At 39.4% G+C, this 22,408-nt stretch overlaps 1 protein-coding gene across 2 annotated transcripts; it reads right to left on the bottom strand.

The window, feature by feature from the left end:
• Positions 1–1,782: 1,782 nt before the first annotated feature.
• On the bottom strand, positions 1,783–21,791 carry LOC113033481 (golgin subfamily A member 7). 2 transcript variants are annotated; one of them, XM_026187305.2, is made up of 6 exons: positions 21,674–21,791; positions 19,348–19,473; positions 14,145–14,297; positions 10,109–10,210; positions 7,783–7,835; positions 1,783–3,100 (listed from the first exon to the last, which is right to left on the bottom strand). In XM_026187305.2, the coding sequence occupies exons 1-5, from the start codon at positions 21,680–21,682 to the stop codon at positions 7,794–7,796; spliced, it is 432 nt and encodes a 143-aa protein (XP_026043090.1). In that variant the 5' UTR covers positions 21,683–21,791; the 3' UTR covers positions 1,783–3,100; positions 7,783–7,793. The 2 variants fall into 2 exon arrangements, with proteins under 2 accessions (XP_026043090.1, XP_026043091.1); XM_026187306.2 differs by having other exon boundaries at positions 2,958–3,097.
• Between the last annotated feature and the right edge of the window lie 617 nt (positions 21,792–22,408).

Genomic DNA, 22,408 nt, shown 5'->3' with positions numbered 1-22,408 from the left:
GCTGTAACGTTAAGAGTTCCTTTCACTGGAACTAAGGCCCTGAGCCTAACTCCTGAAAAACAAGCCAAAACCATAATCCTCCCTCCACCATTCTTTACAATTGTCACAAGTACTGGCCTTCTGGTTACAAACATAGTCTGTGAAGGTTCTCATAGACTCATTCAAATTGCCAGACTCCAGAGAACACACCTCAGTGCTCTAGAGTCCGGTGGTGGCATTGTTTAAACCACTGCATGCAACACTTTGCTTGGTGATGTGAGGCTTGGATGTAGCCGTTCAGCTATGGAAACCGTGGCCATGTTTTGTTTTGTTTTATTATTAATGAGCCGAGCCTTAGTCTTCTTTTGGCCAACAGTAGCTTTCACCTTGGAACTCTCCCATGGATGGAATTTCTGCTCACTCTCTTTCTAATTCATTTAAAAAAAACTTCATTGAGGTAATTCTTTACATCTTGTTCTGGGTTCTTTTGTGACCTCTTGGATGAGTTGTTGTGTCTCTGGAGTATTTTCGTTCACTTGTGAAAGATTAATCACCATGGTTCACTGGAGTCCTTCGAGATGGCTTCATAACCCTTTCCAGGCTGAGATATTGAAAGATTTTGTTTCTGAATTTCTTTAGATCGTAGCAAAATGTGTTGCTTTTTGAGATGTTTTTGTCAGACGGGTCCAATTTAAGTGTGTTCTTGATACCACAGGTCTGGGTGGGCTAGTGAAATTGAGCTAAACTTTCCAAAAAATGGTTTGACTCACTTCTGGAGACACCTTCATGTGGTCAATAGAGAAAAGGGCCATTTTTGTCCTGGATTCATTTTTCAGCCCTTTGTTGCTTTTTTTTTTTTTTTAAACTCTTAAGTGACCTAAATACTCCTCTTATAAATTCAAATCAAATAAGCTAAAGCACTTCCCAAATAACGGGAGGTGCTTTAGCTCAGTGTGTTGAGCAGGCCACATGCTATATGGGTAAGAGAAAAAAAATACCCAAAATAAGCCAAATAACCACAGAAGAAAGCATGGTGTAAACTATTTACAGGATTTATTTGTAAGCGTACAATTTCAAGGTTAATATAGGATCTTGATTTCAACTGAGAAAAGTTAAATTAGTTGAGTTGAGTTTTAATTATGTATACGATAAATAAATGACTAACTAAAAAAAATTAAAGAAACATTTATTTACAAAAATTAAAAATCTTTGTTACTGATGGCATTCAAAGGTCATTACTTGTACATACACTTTTTTTACAAGATGCTTCTGTCAGACTACATTCACAAGAGAAACACAGCCAACTGTACATGCTGTTCAACCTTTGGTAAGGTTTGTTAACAGAAACAGCACTGAGGTTCCCCTCAGAGTAAGAATCGTAGTGTTAGATTTCAGTGTGTAAGCAGAAAGTGAACAAAACAAGTCACACGGTCTTCACGATGAGGCCCGGTCACACCAGAAACTGGCACAGCGACATTAAGGTCTCTGAAGAACTTTACAGATTAGCAGGACTGAGATGTAGTTACTGTCTAATACCTGGAGATTCTCACAGAAAACATTCAAGGTCAACTAACAAGAGCACTTTTAATACTTCAGTCAAAGGCAAGCTCACAAGATATGATTAAAGTATACACTTATTGAATGCGAGTCAAAAAATAAAAAGTAGTCACCAAACATTATGTATAGTCTTCAAAGAAAATGAACCATGATTCGAGGAGGTGCATTTACAGTATGACATGCTTAATAAATACCGAGCAGGCACAAGTTTTGTTTCACACACAAAAGAATCTCTTAAATCAACCATGAGACATACAGTAAAATTTTAATCTGGGACTGACTAGAATGTCAAGAGCTGGAAATTATAACCTGAAAACTGATGGGGAAACATGCTGATTAAAATACCATGCACCCAAAAAACTGCACCAGCAAAAATAAAGCAAGCAAAGAGGGAGCTCAAGGATGCGGCACTGATAACAACTGCCTTCCTTACAGCGTGGCTGTTCCATAGAGCGTCATAAAAATGAGTTACCCTGTTTGTCAGCTTTATTGTTTAAAAAGGACCTTCTAAAAAGGACAGGCATATATAAAAGGTCAGAGTCCCCACAAATATCATTAAAAATATTTATCGTCCAAAATATAATGGCTTAAAGAATGTTAATAAATTCTGAATCTCTCCAAGATATAAATCCTTTTAGTCCAGCTAAACGCATGTACTCCTAAAAATGTTCTTTCCATACAACTAAACTGCATTCTACTGTGGTTCAAGGGAAACAAACACTCATGTTCACATATATGTGGGTACTAGTCTTGCTTTCCATCTTAGGTGACCAGATGGGCCAAAACTGGTTAAAGATGGAAAACAGTGGCCACTGTACTGTCCAGTTTGAGGGCCCATGAATTTTTACTGACAGGAAACTGAGCTCACTCCACGCTCTCATGGTAGCAAACACAAGGTAGCTGCAGCATAAAGAATAACGTCATCTTCTTTGACCCAAAATGGGACTAAAATTCAATTACAAAATAAAAATCAGATTGCATTATTTAATATTTGGCGTGATTCGTCAAGAAAGTGTTTAAAACAAGTGAGCAGCAGGCTCGTCTCTCCTTTGTATTCCTTACAGTCAGGTTTATTTTTGCAGCCAGAGGAGTCGCCCCCTGCAGGCCGTTAGAGTGCAGATTTAAGGCACATCTGAATTCGCTTCATATTTCAGATCCTGAGCTACTTCTTCAGTAGACATAGTAGTTTAGCGCCTAAACAAGGACAAAAGTAAAAAACAAAACAAAACAAAAAACAACACTTCCCATGAAACCAGATTAATAATGCATTTTAGCTGAATGGGAAGGTAATTTTCTTTTAGGAGGACACGGGTGTCAGCTGAATACAAGCATATAACACTTTGATACCGGCCTCATCAATGGTGACAGAAAGGCAAGAAATAATGCTAAAACCTGTGAGGCACAACATCTCAAACCTAGTCATGTGAATGGAACATGCATATGACAGTGATGACAGATTGTAGAGACGCAGTATTAAGGTTCCAGGCCTCGGAATTCCTCGGGGGAGGTGTGCTCCGCTGACGGAATGCTGTAGACCCTGCAGCTCCGCGCAGCCCAACAGCTGCTGCAGAAACAGTGACATCAGTTAATCACATGACACACTGACTGAGCATTATGTCAATTCTTCTGGGTTATGTTTAAAAAATAGATACAGTGTATGGGTGTGGTGTAGCTCCAGGCCAGATTCACTGCTGCGGTGTGAGCAGCGAATAACTTAGCCTCATGTCATTTGGGAACATGAGTGGATGGATATTAACGTAAAAACTGAAAGTCAAAGGTTGAAGTCAAGTTAGTCTGGCTCTTTTTCACTTCTGTAGTCACAGAAGGTCTTCCAGGCTGCTTTCATAAGGTTAAAAAGCATCACATTGTTGCTGTGGTGAATATGTATGTCATATAAACAAAAATGTCTTTGGTTATATAAAAGTATATGGTGTCAGACACAGGTGCGGTTCTGTTAGTGACGTATAAAGCAGGTATAAACATAATGTAGCGTGCTGCTGTTCAGGAAATGTTCTCAGGATGATTCACATGAGCTGCAGAAACTCAGGAAGTGACACGCGAGTCAAAATGATATTTTCCTTCAGCTTGTAAATAAATTTCTTGGCAGGAGAGAAAAAAAGCCTCCAATTTCAGACAATGAGGAGATCTAATGATGGATACCATTCTTGTTCTCACCTTGTCCAAAATGTTCTCCGCTGACATTAAATACTCTCATGTGTGCAGACTAATTTACAGGTTTGCTGACGTGCTGTGCTGTTCGTACACAGAGCCAAGCGAAACCTTATCAGGAGCAGAACGTCTCCTGGATGAGTTGCCAGGACACCGACTTGGCACCACCTGCCTCTGAATGGATACTCAGGAGTCAGCAGCTGTGCACGCCAAGCCTGTTTTTCTACAGTGAACTCATCCCACTGGAGGCCGATCCATCATGCTGCTCAGACCTTCACCGGGAGGCTCACAGCAGCTAAAAATCCACTACAATTAGGATAGAAAATAGGGCCGGGAAAAGAAGGGTCTGGTGTTCTTGATACATTTTTCATTTTTAAGTTTTGAATAATAAGTTTAAAAATGTGTAAGACTATAATTGTTTACTTATACTTTCATTTCTAGCAGAATCCAGCACTTAAATCTGTTTTAATCTGTAATTTTTCCAGTGTTACAATAAATCAAAGGATTATGTGTAACAAACAGAGGCATCATTTAGGAGTTTCAGCCATCTTCTAACTTTATCACCTGTGCCTGTCTCATAAGTCTGGCGTACATTACTTGCCTAGCATGAAGTGTCAGAGTTAGCAACTCAAGTTATGGAAACCTAGGTAGCTATAAAGCCAGACATTATTCAGATGCTGGTAGAGTTGTATCCTTTGCTAGTTTTGTTCAGTTCATCTGTTTTAACATAATACAAAAGACGATTTCCCCTTGTGTCATTTCTTATAAGTATGCCTATAGAGTTGATGAGTCCTGCTGTTCTCCTGGATAAACAGACAACACCTGTTTGTTTTCAGTGGCTCATTTATATCACAAATAATGAACTTTTTACGATACTACATCAGATTCAGGTGATAATTCTTAGTTATCACAAATGCAACAGATCACATGACTTTTATTTAAGTTTAGTTTAGTTTTTTTAAACGATGGATGTTCAGACTGGCGACCTGTGCAGGGTGTATCCTGCCTCTCGCCCAATGGTAGCTGGGATAGGTTCTAGCCTCCCCGCAACCTTACTAATCAGCAGAAGAGGATGGATGGATAGATGGACGGATATTCACATAGTAAAGGTGAGGAAGTTTCATGCAGTAGATGAAGATAAATACTGTGAAAATTCACTGGCCAATATGACTAAATGAGACCGATATAAGCCTGGAGGACACAGTAGAAGGAAACTGCAGAATGAAGAGGCTTAAAACCTCTGAGAACACACAGAGAAAATCCATCCGCTAGTCTGCTTGCTGTCTTTGACACTGGCAAAGCTCCAATGCACTTTTCTATCAACAGCTACTTATAAAAATCCTGGGTTTACATTCCTTAACAGGACATGTATATGTATGGAGGCACTCACTGGAATTTCAGATGAGAAGATTAATCCCTGTATGCATCACTGCTGTATTAGTGCAATAGTTTATCCATCCAGAGGGGTCTATGGTATCTCAAATACTGCCAAGTGCAACATTTTCCTGGTAAAACATTTACTTTGTATGTCATACTCATCCTCATGGTAATGTCTATGCATCAGTGCAGGACTGGGTCCAGTCCAAACTCTATACAAAGTACTTTTCAGTATGATTTGAACCCAACATATCCCTCAATGAGCTTCCCTGTCTTATTCATCTCTCCACACATGAGGGGAAAAAAAAGAAAGGATTTACTGTAAGAAAGAAAGAAACTATTTATGGGATGAGCTCTTAGGGCGTCTGCCAGTGGGGAAGACCGGCAGATATCCAAAAGCCATCTGTGGTTGATGATCATAGTGCACTGTGTCAAAGGGTCTTAGCATTAAGAATATAAGGTGAGCTGTTGGGTAGAAAAATCAGTGCAGTGGAATGATTGCTGCTGAGAGTGCTCTTAATGAAACTAATTTTACAACTGGATAAATGAGGAGAAAATTTCATTTGCTGGAACAGATTTCCTTGAAAAATATCTTGCAAATCACTGACACGCCATCATATTTTAAGCAGTGGATTATTAGTAGCTTCCTCTAACACTTGGTTCTCATTAGGTTTCATTTCCAGTGTAATAAAATCAAAGGACAAGCTTAAAGATGTAATGCAGGACATTGTGTGTCGTGTATGAGTAATCTGAGCTTGGTTTTTAAACACTGCACCATTTGATTGTTGCCAACAAACAAGAAAACCTGCTGATGATGTCTATCCATGTCTATTTGAGCTGGCCATTTTCAGGTGTAAACTCAGAAAATCTACAACAGAAGCAGCAAAGTGCTCATTCTGTTGACTGTCTCAACATTACTAAAACAAAGTGAATGAGTAGTTGTCATACTAAGCCATAAATTTACAGTCAGTGTGGAGTGCCGCTGACTGAAAACAACAGCAATGCTTTAAAGTGCAGCTAAACATAACAGTGATTTACTCCCAGTGAAGTAAAGGACCAGGAAAGGTTTCCATACCTACTTATTATGAGGTACACACAAAAAATAAATAAATCAATTACATGAAAATAAATTAAAGGCAAGCTAGAAAAACCTTTTAGGAACTCTAGTTATTGATTTTAATTAAATAAATGCCCAAGTCTGTCTTTAACATCTGATAGCTTTCATTATATTCTTATAGTAACACGATCCATTAAAGAGGTCCTGTTTCTCAAAATACACAGAATCGGTGGATTTTAACTACTGCCTACTTTGCCATGCGGCAAAATTTTAATTTTATTTATGTAGCAAAAACCTATGAGCAAACACTTGGCAACAGTGGGAAGGAAAAACTGCCTTTTAACAGGAAGAAACCTCCAGCAGAAGCAGATGGGGGTGGACAGTTAATTTCTTAAAACATATAATCCTTACATCAAGGATCCATTTCTGATCTTGTCATGTCATCTTGTTCCATACAGTGACACAATGTTTGGTGTCGGCATTTAATTGTCTGCTAAGCTTCTTACTTTATTACATTTAAGTATTGGACTGATTTATTGAGCTCTTCACTTTTCTATATTTTACTGAGCTCCCTTACCAGTTAAAAGTTTTATGTAGAAAACCCCAATTTTTCCACTTTTTTATTGAATATTATGCAGTTTAATATCTTGTTGGACTCTGAAATGAAAGCATAGTACAAATAAGCAGTTGGAGTTAAAAAAAAGAAATCATGGAATCCATTTATAGAACAAAATATATTCCAAATCTTTTAAAGTCCAAATCCTCAAAGTAGCACCAACTTTCAAGGCTTGATCAACCTGCACTGCTGCAGAACAGCTTTAAAATAAACCCATTTTGTGTTCCCTGAAAAAGGCCTTTTTGAACGGGTTTATTTGGCATAGATGACAACATCAAGAATAGCAGCAAAGGTCATTTTTGACTTTGAGTCAATAAATAAAGTGAGTTTATGACAATATAGCACTCCATATTAGTCTGTTTTGTTTTAGGGGTTTTTCCCATCATATTACAGCTGTAAGTTTTGCTTTCTAATTAGTTTTCAAGCTTATTTTCAGCAGATCAAAAGTCTGCTCTCGAACTGAAGCCTAACAGCCCTCGCCCACTTTCTCCAGACACAAATGTGGTAGGAACCCATTGGCCAGAAAAGTAAACAAGGAAATTGGCCATTTTAAGTAGAATGTGATAATTGTTTGATTACACTGAGTTAAGGAAATGTAACAGCAAGGAGATTGCTTTGGTGCTGAAAGGGCACGTTTTCTCTTTTCTGGTTCAGTGGCGGGGTTTGGCTCATGCATGTGCTCTGGACAGTGAGCACATAAATCCCTCAGTAAATATATGACAAAACCTGAAGTCATAAAATAAGCAGAATTCTCCATTAGAAGCTTTATGAAACTGCTCTCATGGCGCTGATATTACTCACATTACACTTTGATGTGGGATTTTTTTTTTTAACAGCACAAGCATTCTGCATGAGAACTATAGCACATATGGGGAGAGAAGTCCCTTTCATTACTGCTCTTTGACTCCAACCCTTTGGGTTTCATAGCTGGGAAATGTATCAGCATGCTGTAAACCCAGAGCATCATTAAATCTGTAACAGGACCAAAGTCCTCTTTATGTGTGAAATTTCTAATTATGAGACTCACCATGTTAGCTTTTATCTCGTCAGGCTTCTGTCTTCAAAGATGGTGATTTCAACCTTGATGGGACTCTGTCAAGGAAATGCAGCTGAAGCAAGTGTGGATACATCGAATTCAAATTTTAATTCACACACACACACACACACACACACACACACACACACACACACACACACACACACACACACACTGGCAAGTTCATCAGTGAGATTTTCCATCTCAACTTCTTACCCAGCATTTTGGACTGTTTAATAATGTCAGGGTCAAAGGCTATGGAATGGAAAACATTACTTATGCCAGCCAGCAGGAAAAGAGGAGCGGCACAGAGATGTTTCAAGGACACAGACATTTCTTTTCTTCTTTTTTTAAATTAAGTTGTCTTTTCCTATCTTTAGGAAAATCTCATGAATCTTTCATGTTCTTTTGTCTTATGCAGAAACAGAAAATATCAAAGGGTTTACTAACCATTTCGTTTAATTATCCATCCTAACTCCAGTTTAATAAAGACTGTTAAATCTTTCATAACAAATGTAGTCAAAGCCCTTGGACACAGTTTCTTTCTTGTGTTGTTTTTCCTTTTTGAATGAAAGCCAATTTTAAATGAGTGCTCAAAACCAAAGCATTTAAGTAAGTAATAATTACAAACTCACTCTAAAAACTTTCAGTAGACAGCGTAGTATTTTTACTATGTCAGTTTCATCAGTGTCAGATTAGCACTGAAAATGTCAGTACAGCATGGCCTTGCTAAAGGAGTCAAACACCCTGCTAGTTGAGATTTAAACAAAAATGTATTTGTAGGCATCTTCTGAGATTTTTTGCTTTATTCTGTTAATGGGCACTTCTCATTAACGTAGTACCGACCACTGACTGTCGTCAGTGATTTTAACAACCGATCCTCTGAGCCTGAAGTGTTAATGTGTGACCTCAGTGGATCGTGCTTAGTAAGGCACATCACTGTAATGCTTCCTCAGATTGGGATGTGGGAAGTTTGGAGACTCTTGTATGTGAATGTAGCGCTGTCCTGCTGAGGAAAGCTGTCATTAAAGAGTTTGCTTGGTCTGGAACAATGCTAATGTGGGTGGTACTTGTCAAAGCAACACCCACATAAATGCTGTGACCCAAGGGTTCAAAAGCGCAACACTGCATATCAGAACAAATGTTATTTATTTACTTCGACTGTTTAAATGTTGTGGCTGAAGCGTATACGTGAAGGGTGGAACAGATAAACTGTCGGAAAAGCAGAATTCAAGACAATTGATAAATTGACATCATGGCTAATTACAGCCATCCCAGTAGCACATAGTAGCCTGACATCAATCCCCATCGGACGACACTTTAACTTCATGTTATTTTAACACCAGCAGTTCTCATAGTGTTGTGTTCCTGTGTTATAAAAAAGTAGGGGGTCTGGATAGCAGTAGCTTTTGATTTTTCAAGGGTGCAGTTGTGGTGGCAGCAAACCACTGTCAACAGTCACAGCAACTCTCAACCCCTTGCTACTAGAGGAAAACGGTACATTTTCAGAGTCCAGATGGTAAAATGAAGCAGACGTACTAGACAGTTACAAATACGATCAGGTTTCAACAGCTCAAATGTTAAAGGTGAGGCATTCCTGTCAATCTCCCAGTGTTCGCGTGCCAAAGTCAGCGCAGCTCTTGACAGTGCTGGCGAAAAAATCCAGATCACTGTCAAAACTACAAAATCATAAGCAGGACTGGGAACAAAGCTCAGCTGGTAACGATTTTGGTCATATTTTGTTATCCCTAATCTCCTATTGCTGCCCAGTTGCAATTAATTGGGATGTTGAGTCACCCCACACATGCATACGCTAAGACAGGCAGGATGTTGGTGCACAGATGCTATAGATTACATACTAACTTTTATCTGGTGTTTTTACAGGTTATCCCTACACAGTGCTGGATTTCCTGTAAGTTGCCTGTGACTGCTGCTTTCCATTTTCATCCAGCAGTTAGTGGGGGTGGAAGGCCTGTAAATCACTACATCTATTAGGTCATTGTGAAAGCTCCTTGTTCTGCTTAAGATGTGGTCCGATTACATTCACATTTCATGATCTCAGTGTATGTTTAACAAGTTAAAGTTCGCCAAACTATTCACTGCAATTCCCCTTTCCCGTACATCCTCATTCTTGCACAAGACTACTTTTCTTGTAAAAACATAGTGCCATTTAGCCTTAACTGTGTTTTGATTTTGTTTGTTAGCAATCTGAGTATAAGGTTCCTCTTTTTCATCTACTGTGTGCTCTAATTAGAAAGAAAAGAACTGAAAAATGCTCGATTTGTTCTGTTTGTATTGACACAAAATTATAGGATACGACCCGCAGGCCTCTCTCGATGGGGTCAGTGAGCAGTAGGCCTCGCGGTGCATAGATCTTGTCATTCTGTTCCTGAATGTACTTAGCAATTTTCTTCAAAACCTAAAAAAAAAAGAGAAAAGAGAAAGCACTTTAATACTCAAAGCAACTACAGACTGAAAATCGGTAGCCAAATAAGAGATCCTGTCAAGGTCTGCATGTAATACCAAGCGTACTGGGTGCTAAGTAAGTAGAATGTTAGTATGCAGCTACTTGCATTAAACATAAGTGCCTTGAGGCAACTATTATTGTGACTACAAGTGCTAGAATAAACTGAGAGGAACACTTGGAGGCCAAGGTAAAGCCTCAAAGTTTGGCTTTAGTCTTACTGCGTTCAGGCCTGAACTGGACTGAATATCCAACCTTACTTTTGGACCAAAACATGTCTATGAGCACCTAATACAGTACACAGTTGTTGATGTCTGTAAGTCTGGACTGAATAACACAATATGTGCTCTCCTCTTTATTCACTCTTAAATTTCAAATAGTGATAGAAACCTTTAAACAAACTCCATTCTATGTGCATCAAACAAATGCAAGAAAATGTAATGTTCTGTGTCTAGCATTCAGTGTAGTGGTCACTCTTGTTTTACAGTAGTACACATTGGCTTTGCACCTGAACTGGCCATTCTACTTTGGTTTGATGAGTTTAAAGAAAAACTCTCTGGGCAGCTCTACTGCTTTCTTTCATGCTGGGCTGAGAGCTGATGCTACACTGAGTCAGTACTCCATCATCAGGTAAAATTTACACAAGGTTGTGGTTAGGCCTCAGTTACAGGGGCCTGAGACAAGTTGGCGACTACCTGGCAACCACCATTCACGAGGGGAAAATGACTATTCATCAGCTGGTTGAAAGTGGTCGCGGGATGTTTCTCACAGTTGCTGTGAAACTGACTAAGCCTTAGTCATGCAGGTCCAAAGATTGTAAGTGACCCCACAGTGATAACCTGTTGCCAGGGAAAAATGTGACTTGTTGGCAAGTAGTTGCAGAGAGCTGATTGATGTCAATAGCTTGAAATTGGTAGCAAATGAGTTTATACTTGGCTGCACTGAAAACCTTTTCACAAATCCTGTGGTCACTAGTAGATTAGTGTGGTGGCAGGAAACATGGCGGCTCAAACGCTCAAAAGTTTGGTTATACTTTACAAGAACGAATGACGACAGGAAAATTTGCAATACTTGGAAAGTGGATATTTCATTTAAGGGAGGAAACACTACGAATATGCAAAAGCATTTGCTCACAAAACACGCGATAACCTTAAAATGAATGTCGTGTTTTTAATTCCGCTCCGGACTCGTGAATCTCAACCCAGCAGCAGCGGTAACGTTTGCACGTCCTCTCCCGTTAATGCGGCAGGTAAATAATCAACTAACAGTGCATATTATGTTAGCGCGATCTGCCTTATTACAAAACCTGCCATTACTGTGCATTTAGGTGACCATGATGAGACAGACAGACAGAGTCTGGCTGGCTCAGATGCTGGCAGTTCTCGCTGCAGTCTACCGGTAGCGTCTCCTTTCAGGCCAGGATAGACGAATGTCTCCGAGCAGTGACTAAGTTTGTGGTCAAAGGCTTGCACCCATTTGCCACAGCAGATGCCCCGATTTTCGGAAAGTGAATGTGTTTAATTGTAGGCAGGGACATTACTGGATATTCTTGTGTAATTGCTACAGAACAGTTTATGTTATACTTTGTTGTTGCTACAGAAGAATATTTATTTTATTATTTTACATTTACAATTTTTTTCCCTGGGGACCCTGTGACACCCCCATTGAAGGGGCTGTGGATCTCTTAAGATCTCACTGTTGGGTTTGTAAGGCCATGTTACTCCTAAATTTCTATCTTGTTCAAAGAGATATAAAACAAAGTTCTAAGCTAATCGACCTTAGTGTTCTCCTTTAAAAAAAATAAAATAAAATAAAAAACATAGAATCGATAAAGAATCGAATTGTTAAACAGAATCGAAAATGGAATCGGAATCGTGAAAATCTTATCAATACCCATCCCTACTTTCTGTATCCAAAAGTTTCGAACTGTTTTGAAGTTATTCGATATGTTTAAATCTGATACTGTTCTATTTCTCAGAAGTTTTCCTCTAAGCTGGCATCAAAAAAATCTTTGATAGCTGGCTTTCATTTTTACATGATCAATGAAAACTTTGAAGAAACGTATCTGTTTTATAAGAGCCTGAACAAAACCTGAATGCACTTTTGAATATGACAAATTGTATCTTCATATATTCCCAATGATTTTAGAGGATGAGAGGTTTTTGATTCAAACAATTCAGGCATACTTCATCTTTCCAGCAGCGTTGGAGGTGGAACCTCACTCTGCTGTCACAGGAGCTTGGAAGAGGAGAAGGTGTCGACAACAACATGACAAGACAAATTACACACACAGCAGGGCTTTGCAGAAACATCTGTGTGGATATGTGGGCTCATACTGGCCTATAGAGTACGCAGCAGTGCTTACCAGAATCACTGAAGAAAAGAACTTCTAAATACTCAGAAACTCTCAGTTTCTTGACTTCTGCTTCCATAGGGGTGCTTACAAAGGAGTCCACTTTAGATCTACAGCTGCTAAGTGTTGTGAAGCCAATCATTTTTTGAGTCAGACTTTTTTTCCCTTTATGTCTTTATTCTTTTTTTAAAAACAAGTTTTGATTATAGTAAAATACCTTTCTGTAAATACTCAACTTTACTCACCCACTTCACTGAGACCCATCACTGATCAACCCTCCGAGCAATTTAATTCCAAATAAAAAGGCCCTGCAGTCCATTACTGCAAACCAATGAAGATGCTCCCAACACAAGAGGAAATCTTCCACAAGTTTTTACTGGAAAACAGGCGGGTCAAATTCCACATTTAAATTAGCTGAAGACAACTTTTTAATGAGAAAATTCAAAAAGCTTCATGTTGATAGAATAATCCTTCCAGATTATGAATTTTCTGTGGCTGCATCACTTTTTCCATTCCAACACATCAGAGTTGGGGAAACAGAAGAACTGCTTTCTCTAATGTGACAAGACACAGACACACACGATCCCTGCAGCTCCCTTTCCTTGTTTTATCCAACATGGAGTACTTCTAACAATTTGAATTTCTTTATATTTCTTCTACGTGCATTGCATCTTGGCAGCTATTTAAACACCAGGCGGGGACCGAAGGCAGATACTTTAAACACTGTCGAAATTACTTTTAAATCATCCAAGCACCATTAGACCCAGCCAGCCAACATTTGAACAAATTTACACAGTACAACTTATTTTAACGACAATTTTTGTATAAGACTGTTGATTGAAAATTGATTGAAAAAAAAAAAAAGAAGCCATATATAATATTTTAAATCAGGATTTATTAGTATCATAAAAATCCTCACTTATGCTTTAAAGGAGGCATAGCCAAAACACCTGTACATTTTTATGCGTATCTCCAAAAGTTGATTGCGTTCATCTGGACAGTACATTATAAACAGTACATTTGCATAATGACTGAAACCAGCCCACTGAAGGAACAATGGGCTGGGGAAACCTATACCCTATAACCTATAAGATTGGGGAAACCTGCAGTCTGCTGAGACTGAAGCAGTCACTTGGATGAGTGATGAAACATTTCTCCCACTGAAAACTCTACGTCCAGATGAACAAAATCAACTTTTGGAGATTTACTTACCTGGATGATTGAGGATGCATCAAGACATTTTTATGCGTAGATTAAATTTCAATGTTGAAAACTCAATACATGTAAACAGTTTTTGTATACACCATTTATTTTTTTTTGCTAAATAATTTATTCCCATCACTCTTATGTTAAATGTTTTCATGTTTCACAATAAAGGATTTTCCAAATAAAAACACAAAGGATTTATAAAAACCCATATTTATTAAAACTCCAAAGAACATCGAGTTACAAAACATCTTCACAAGCCTATTTGTCATGGTGCTTCAAAACTCAGTTTTGACGTATTCAGTACCATTATATTCAAAGAAATCCTACCTTCTCATAGTGCGTCTCCATACACAGGAAGACGGTGTACGCTGTGAGGCAGGCCAGACAGCCTTCAATATATGACTGGCTACCCAGTTTCTCGGCCTCAGCGTACATGTTGTTCAGCGCCCTCACCGTTTCCTCAAACTGCTGTTTGTCGATCTGAAATACGAGGAAAGACAAGAGGGTTAAAATCGAGGCCCAGAGCCAGGCGTAAATTTGATTAGTAGTGTGAGTGTGTTTAGGATATCTGAGTGGAAACAAAATCTCCTTAGCACCAGATCATTTTCTTCCATTCTTTCCATTTCTAGATAAATGAGGAGCTGAATTTTCTTGGACCGGTCATATATCAAGGGAATACTGGGCTTCCTTCCTGCATTTGTAAACACCTCCTGAAATGACTCGGATACCTTGGCCGTGTGCTCCATAAATGTTTCCACTTAATAACAGACGGGACAAACGCGGTGAAAGCAGGACACACGCAGTTCTGGAATATTTCTCCTTCTCCAGTGGCACAAAGTAAGATAAAGACACCGCTGCATTTTGGTATCCTTTAGACAGCCTTTGGGATACAAGAATACTGAGAATTCATTGAATGTATGCTTACCAAAGGGAAAGCTGTCAGAGTGTGGTGAATTGCTGGTTTCACAGGCCTTTTTTCACTGGGGTGTTGACACTAGTCGCATGCTAGTATCCAAGAAGCTTCTGTGATACTAAGGGGAAATGATGGTGCTTCCGACCAGACTAGACTAGAAACCAGCCAAGGGCCTCCTGAACCTCTGAAAACCCTCCAAGTTTTTCTTTCCCTCTGTCTGAAGTATCCAACAAAAGGCGCCAAGATATTAGCAGTCTTAGAGGTGTTTGTTACTCACCAACCAGAGCCAGGGGTCGGTGGCGACTATACACTGCAGTAAGTGCTGTCAGCCTGCCTGCAATGACTCTGTTGAAACCTATGCATTTCTCTGGTTATTCTGTCCATTAGTAAAGACATTACACACAAGCCCTACGTAATGAAACACACTGAGCTGTGTTCCATCTTCAGCAAAGAAAAAAAACCCATCACTGACAGGAGTAAACATGAGTTACATGGTAAAAATGTACTGTAAGAACTGCATTTACAAATTATAAAGTTCAGTTTCAGAGTCCTCCTTTCCAACCATCACATTTACAATTTTCTCACCAGGGAGGCTTTTCAACATCTGTCATTTGTTGGACTGGCTGTTTACAAGCTCTGGATTTTATGCTGGCTGGGCTACAAGAATAGGTTTGCATGTTTTTTTGGGGAGTGCCAAAAAATTTCTCTATGTAAGAAAAAACCCTGAGAGCCTCTGTTTCTCTTTAAATTCACCAATTCAGAGGCTGCAACTAAAACCCCACTTCTCTGAATGCCCATCTTTCCATTACGTGTGATGTGCCCATCACTGTTCTTGAGATGTTAGATGAGAGCACAACGGTGAACGGGGTTTACAAATCCAATTAAGGAAGAGAGGAAGGAAGAGTCAATTAATGAAAAACCCTTTGAATGGTTTGGCAAGCAAGCTGCCAAATGCATTTAGAAGTCCGAGTGCTTTCCCAGTTCGTCGGCACTAGTTTCAACAAGCATTCAGACAGAAAAGAGACCTGAGAAGATGGAAATGGAAAAAACAAAAAAAAGACTGCTTGACTGCTACACTCCGATCAAAGATTCGATGGTCTTGCTTGCTTACGTCAAAAATCTCAAATCCACAAACACAATCTCAAGGTTTGACTCTAATGACCACTGTTTAGGTAACCCAGCCTCCAGCATGTTTAAATCCAATAAACAGAGTAAGTACATCTATTCATGATCATCATCCATCATGATGGATGAAAACCTACAGTTCTGTGCTAAATTCAATTCAATTCAATTCAATTCAATTTTATTTATATAGCGCCAAATCACAACAAAAGTCGCCTCAAGGCGCTTCATAGATACAGAGAAAAACCCAACAATCATATGACCCCCTATGAGCAAGCACTTTGGCGACAGTGGGAAGGAAAAACTCCCTTTTAACAGGAAGAAACCTCCGGCAGAACCAGGCTCAGGGAGGGGCGGCCATCTGCTGCGACCGGTTGGGGTGAGAGAAGGAAGACAGGATAAAGACATGCTGTGGAAGAGAGACAGAGGTTAATAACAGATATGATTCAATGCAGAGAGGTCTATTAATACATAGTGAGTGAGAAAGGTGACTGGAAAGGAAAAACTCAATGCATCATGGGAATCCCCCGGCAGCCTACATCTATTGCAGCATAACAAAGGGAGGATTCAGGGTCACCTGGTCCAGCCCTAACTATATGCTTTAGAAAAAAGGAAAGTTTTAAGCCTAATCTTAAAAGTAGAGATAGTGTCTGTCTCCCGAATCCAAACTGGAAGCTGGTTCCACAGAAGAGGGGCCTGAAAACTGAAGGCTCTCCCTCCCATTCTACTTTTAAATACTCTAGGAACAACAAGTAGGCCTGCAGAGCGAGAGCGGAGCGCTCTAATAGGGTGATATGGTACTACAAGGTCATTAAGAAAGTCTTGAGCCAAGCTGTCATTTCTTCATATTTTGCTACAAAAAGGGGAAATAGTTGCAGCGATTTATTGAAACATGTGCAAACATGCACGGAAAATCTGTATAACTGTATACAGCTTGAAAGTCAATATTTGGTATGCCCACCTTTATTCTTCATCACCCTATTACACAAGCTTTAACATACTTTTTAAATGTAATCTTCAGGACCCCGTTTGGCTTCCCTAAGGACGCTTCTTGACTGTCATTCTTCCACTGAGACCATTTCTGAGGAGGCTTCAGTGAACAATAGCTGGATCAGCTGAAGGACCAGATGCATCTCTCAGGTCCTGTGTCAGGTACCTGATGATTTTTCTTATTTTTCTTAAGGACATGACTTTCAGATACTTTTCATCTTTTTAGGGCTGACACGTCTATTTTATCCAAATTCCTCAAGGCACCCTCAAGTTAGTTGTCTTTTTTTACACATGAATGATTCAAAGGTCAGCGTTGAGCAGTTTAACAAAAAATGTCCCTCTAAAAATGATCAGGTACGAAGACTTGACTGAAAATGAGCTAAAAAGCAGTCAGTGTCCAAAGAAAAACATTGAAATGCTTTCAGAAGTCCTGGAGAACTATTGCTCAAAACCAATTTTTAAAACAATCTAAGGAGCCAGATTTTCTTGCAAAATAAAATATAAAGAAATGAACGGTGGCTCGAGGACTTTGCACACTACTTGTACATCTTCATTTGGGAGAACTCACGATATCCCAACAGAAAGACTAATGAGTTGGAATTTTGGGGGTCTTGCATGACAGTCCCTTTAGTTCTCTTAGGTTGACCGAAATGAGCACAGTTCTGCTCAGTTTTCTTTCTGCTGTTAAGCTGTACACAACAATAACGGCAAAGCAAAACTCAGTAATGTTGCCTGTGTAACTGATAGATAATTTGCAAGGAGGCAGGATGGATTGGGGAACAACATGTAGTCTGTCAGACCTCACAGAGGTAAAAGAAAAGGTTTTAAAAGAGACTGTGCCCAATTTTGGCACAGTGACACCCAACACGCTACACGCAAAACACCCACATCTTCTGAGCCCACCATCGCCAGCTGTATTGTTTCCCATTCCTCCCATTGATCTGACTGGCAAACTTTCTCACACTGGACTTTCGATGTGCCATTTGCTTTTTCTTAAAATGATATTTACTTCACCAGAAAAATGGGACTCTTGAGATTTAAAATCTGTTTTGCAAGAGTCTTCTGGCATGACAGGCAGCAGTTCAATCAGTAGAGGTTCCATAACAGTACAAACAGTGATAAACACATGAGTATATGCATATAAATAAAACATCAGAAACATCAGAATAATAAACTTAAAAACTAAGGAGAAACATTTGAATATTTATTCATCACGGTCACTGGAGGTCAATTGTGCGATGGCTAGCCAGATGTGACTTCCTCGATGTTGTTTAGAAATACCTAGAATTCATTTAGTTCGACCAGATGCAGTTGATACCAAGCAGAGGAAGTTGTAAATTTAAACCCCTTTGACCTTCAGTTTAGAAGTAAACTTGGTGATTGCTCTGCTTTCAAATCCATCTATTCGTTTTTTCACCAAACAGGTACACTGATCATTCAAAAGAAGAATGCTGCAAGTCCATCATCACTCAACCACCAGTACAAACGGTTATGGGGCCTATGCTGACTTCACAGTTGGCAAGAATAATAATGTGCACCACAGCCAAAAAAATGAGGATCCCATATAGCAGAAACGTCACCCTGGGAGTCAAGTCAGCCAACTTTCTGTTTTTTGTAGTTTTAAAAGGTGCTACACAAACAAATCTTTCTTTATTACTTAATGCAAATAGTAAATCCCAGTCTATGACAACTGCTTGCAATAAGGAAAAGTTTAGAGCTAACTTGCACAAAACAAGGGTAACTATGGCAGAAATCAGGCACTGGAGCAATAAACTAGCCTCAAAGAATATAAGGCTTTATTAAAGCAAACATCTTCAAAGAATGGCATAAATTAATGTCCAAAAATTATTGCCACTTAATGGTTTGGTTTTATACTCCATATTTCATAAACTGGAATTACAGTAGATCATTAAAAATATATACGAGAAAATCTTTTTTATGATGGGGACTTAAGCATATACTTCCCAGAGGAAATCCATTCTTTACTTTGTCCAGCTGTTCTGTGTCTGAGTGTGTATCTGTGTGTGTGTGTGAGAGAGAAAACTGAATCCTACAGGAAAAACATGGTAGACCACCCAGTCCAGAGGGAAGTGCCAATAAACCACCAGCGAGCGATTTAAGTGATGTGAAACTGCTCTTTTCATGTGGTACGACCATTTTTAAAAGTGCAGCTCTCTGTCCTGCAAACTCTGAACTGTTGGTGCTGCCACCGGCTTTAATGTGGTGTGCAGCCTGTTCCTATTCAGTCTCTGCAGCCTACTCCTCCTTTTAGCCCACCTCCACTAGGTCGCATAAGGACAAAATCCAGCAGGCTGCTGTTGACGATCCTGCTGTTCCATGTTTTGGCTCCATGTTCACACCCAGCTGTGTTCTTTTGTTGCTAGTGACAAAATAGTGCTTCTACACTCCCCAGTATGGATAATATGCACAGGTCGTGGAAACATAAGTCATCCGTTTAAGCAGCTGAAGTCATGTTTAGAAACACTGTGAAGTAGCAAGACCTACCCTGTTCTCCAGCTCAGAGGGGAACTTGGTCTGGAACTGGCACATGGTGCCACTGGAGTAATCTCTCTGAATGAAGACTTTGGCAGTGATGGCAGCCTGCTGCCTCATGTCCTGCAAGCTGTGAGTCTGTGGAAAGACAAGGTAACCATTGAAATATGGCCACACTACAATACACCTAATACACAGCAGCCAGGTTTAGTTTAGAAGTGCAGAAATCCATAAACTGTACAACTGATATGCAGCCTGTAAAATAAAATAATAATAATAAACAGTTAAGGAGCTCATTTGTACCTGTGACACATTCTGAATATTTTTAGGCACAAATTTAGAGTTTTCAGTGACTTCAAAACATTTTTTTTTTGTGATCAACATTTTATTGATTTAAAACGGGGTTGGGGGGGGGGGGGGGGGTACAGACATATACAGCACAACTGTAAACTGCAGTAGCAAAGCAAACATTAGCAAACAAGGCATAGGGACAGCAAAGAAAAGACACAAAAACACAAAGTTAAAACCAATTATTGCCTCTTCCAGGAGATAACTCTGGATGAGAAGATTTTCCAAGCGTCAACAGTCGTGGGTCGAGCTTTATTTAATTTTGCTGTGGTATGTTCAAAACCAATAACACGGATAAGACATCGTCTCCAGAATGATTCCATACAAATGTCAGGACAGAACCATTGCTTTGTAATAGTCTTCTTTGCGGATGTGAATCCAGCGAAACTTCAAAACATTTTTGATAGATTTTAACATTTTTCATGTGGCGTTTTTAGCAGCCATTAAACTGTTTAAGCTTTTTAGAGTTGAGCAAGCCAGCTGTTTTGTTTATTCATTTTACAGGCAAAACTAGTTATTAACTGGATTGTTAATGGATTTCTTATGTTTGCTTTTTGTATTAATTACAGCAGCAATACAAATTCAATATCTTCTATAAAATGTTTTCATTATTGCCTCTATCCAAAGCTGTGAACAATTAATCTGATAACAGAAGTAAAGTTACAATTGACTGTAAAACTTTTATATTCGATTGTGTGTGTGTGTGTGTGTGTGTGTGTGCGCGTGTGTGGTGGGGTGGGGTGGGTGGGGGGGGGGGGGCATCAAGCTAATGTCTGTTGTCCTCATGACTGCTGATTTTTATTTCTTATACTGAAGTCACAACCATTATGTTAGCTATTATCCACTAATTACCGTGTGTTAACAGTAACTCTCTTAGTCCTCATCAGCTTCTTTCTCTCTCTCTGTCGCTCTCATTAAATTAAATTTAACAGTTCTTGGCTTTTACTCGGCTCCACTCCCCCCATGACAGTGTGTTTGAGGAAGTTCATGAACTGTGAGACTTGGGAAAGACTCAAACTGACTAAACTAAATAAATAACGTAAACCTATCTTTATTTTTTCGCTGTATTTATCTCGGTCCCATTGTCATTTATTTGTTTTGTTTTGTTTTATTTTATTTTACAAATTAGATAAGAATGCCGAGCCTGATGTTGCCATGAATGTGTGCTTGGGTCAGGGTGATCTGAACGTGCCCACATTCCTGCTCTGTTTTTCACAATAACACCATCTACGCATCATTAAGGTACTTCAAGCAGATCTGAAAAGTACAACCGGACTGACCACTCATCTGTGTTGCAGACAACAGCAGATACCAAAGTGTAATAATCCTGCCTTTCACATAAAAGAACCGTTCCCGGTGTCTTCCTAAAAATGAAGAAATCAGCAGATACCTGATGCCAAAGTATTTGCTGTCCTGAAACTCAGAGCCGGAAGAATATATGACAACTCTCCCAGTATTTATGGCCTCAACAGTACGTGGTTATGTGACCTTTCATTACCATAAGCTACTTATACCAAACATGTTACGAACACATGTTAAGTGTTTGCTGAAAATGTTTCCTTTCCATGTTAGGGCATGTCTTCCTTCTTTGGACTACTCAGTGCTGGTTTACTGCTGGATTATGGCAGCACAATCGTGTCATCATCTTGACATTATCACCATTCTCTGAGAAACTGTGTATCATTTAGCACATATAAGCAAATCAAACCCAGCCAGCTTTATCTTTAGTTTATACGCACAGCTCTGCTTGGTTAAATTACGCAGTTTCTGGATATGTGCGTCGATCTACTGCTAGCTTGTTAGGAGAGGCGCTAGTAGAGGTAAACACTGGCCAGACAACTTAGCTTCCAGCCAGTGAGCTGGCAGGTTAACACCGGTCCACGTTCCCTTTGTTTCTTCGTTAAACACACTCCCGGGCAACTCAACAGCAATAAACTATTATCACACCGCAGACATGTAAAAATGAGGGTTTAAATCACAGTTAACTTACCTCTGCCATGGTGAACACTGCCTTATTTCTTCTTTGGTTTCACTCGTGGACGACTAGCCTATGAGCCAGGTTTATACCGCCACCTATTGTACCGGAGTATATAGCAGGACGTTATCGAGGAGGCCACCCTGAAAGGATGTATATTCAAATAAAAGTCTTTGTAGTTGTAAATAACTTGTTATGTGACAAACAAACTATTGATTTTCCACTCTCTTATCGTATCTTAGCTATTTAATACCCTTTCAGCAAATGTATTCCTTTTATTTTAACATATGTTGGTATTCAAAACCATCTATTCTGTAGTCTAAGGAGCTTGGAAAGAAAAGCGTCTGAAGACGTTCACCTCTCATCTGAGAAGCTTCTTCAGTTCTAAGAGCAATTGGTGGAGAGTCCCAGATTTTAAGCCCTATGGGAGTGTCCGCAACCCGCTATTGATCCTCCACCTACACGAGCCAAGGTGTGAAAATGGGTCTGGGTCCCAATCAGCCAAGGTTTTGGGTGAACACACTGTGAAACCTAGCCTTATCATGTGATTTACTGAGGTCAAGCTCCTTACACTACGATGACCTGGATGAATGAGAACCTTCACAGACACATCTATTCTGTAGATTCAATAAACTCACACTGACCTCTGTTACAGAATCCGAGCATAACACTATTTAACTGGCTTAACCTCCTCAGCCAACTAAAGAGTGATGATTATTTTTTAGTATATGATGTGCCACTCAAAAAATT

Source organism: Astatotilapia calliptera, chromosome 12 (genome assembly GCF_964374335.1).
Source record: "Astatotilapia calliptera chromosome 12, fAstCal68.1, whole genome shotgun sequence".
Lineage (NCBI taxonomy): Eukaryota > Metazoa > Chordata > Actinopteri > Cichliformes > Cichlidae > Astatotilapia > Astatotilapia calliptera.
This window is presented reverse-complemented; position numbering and strand designations above follow the sequence as displayed.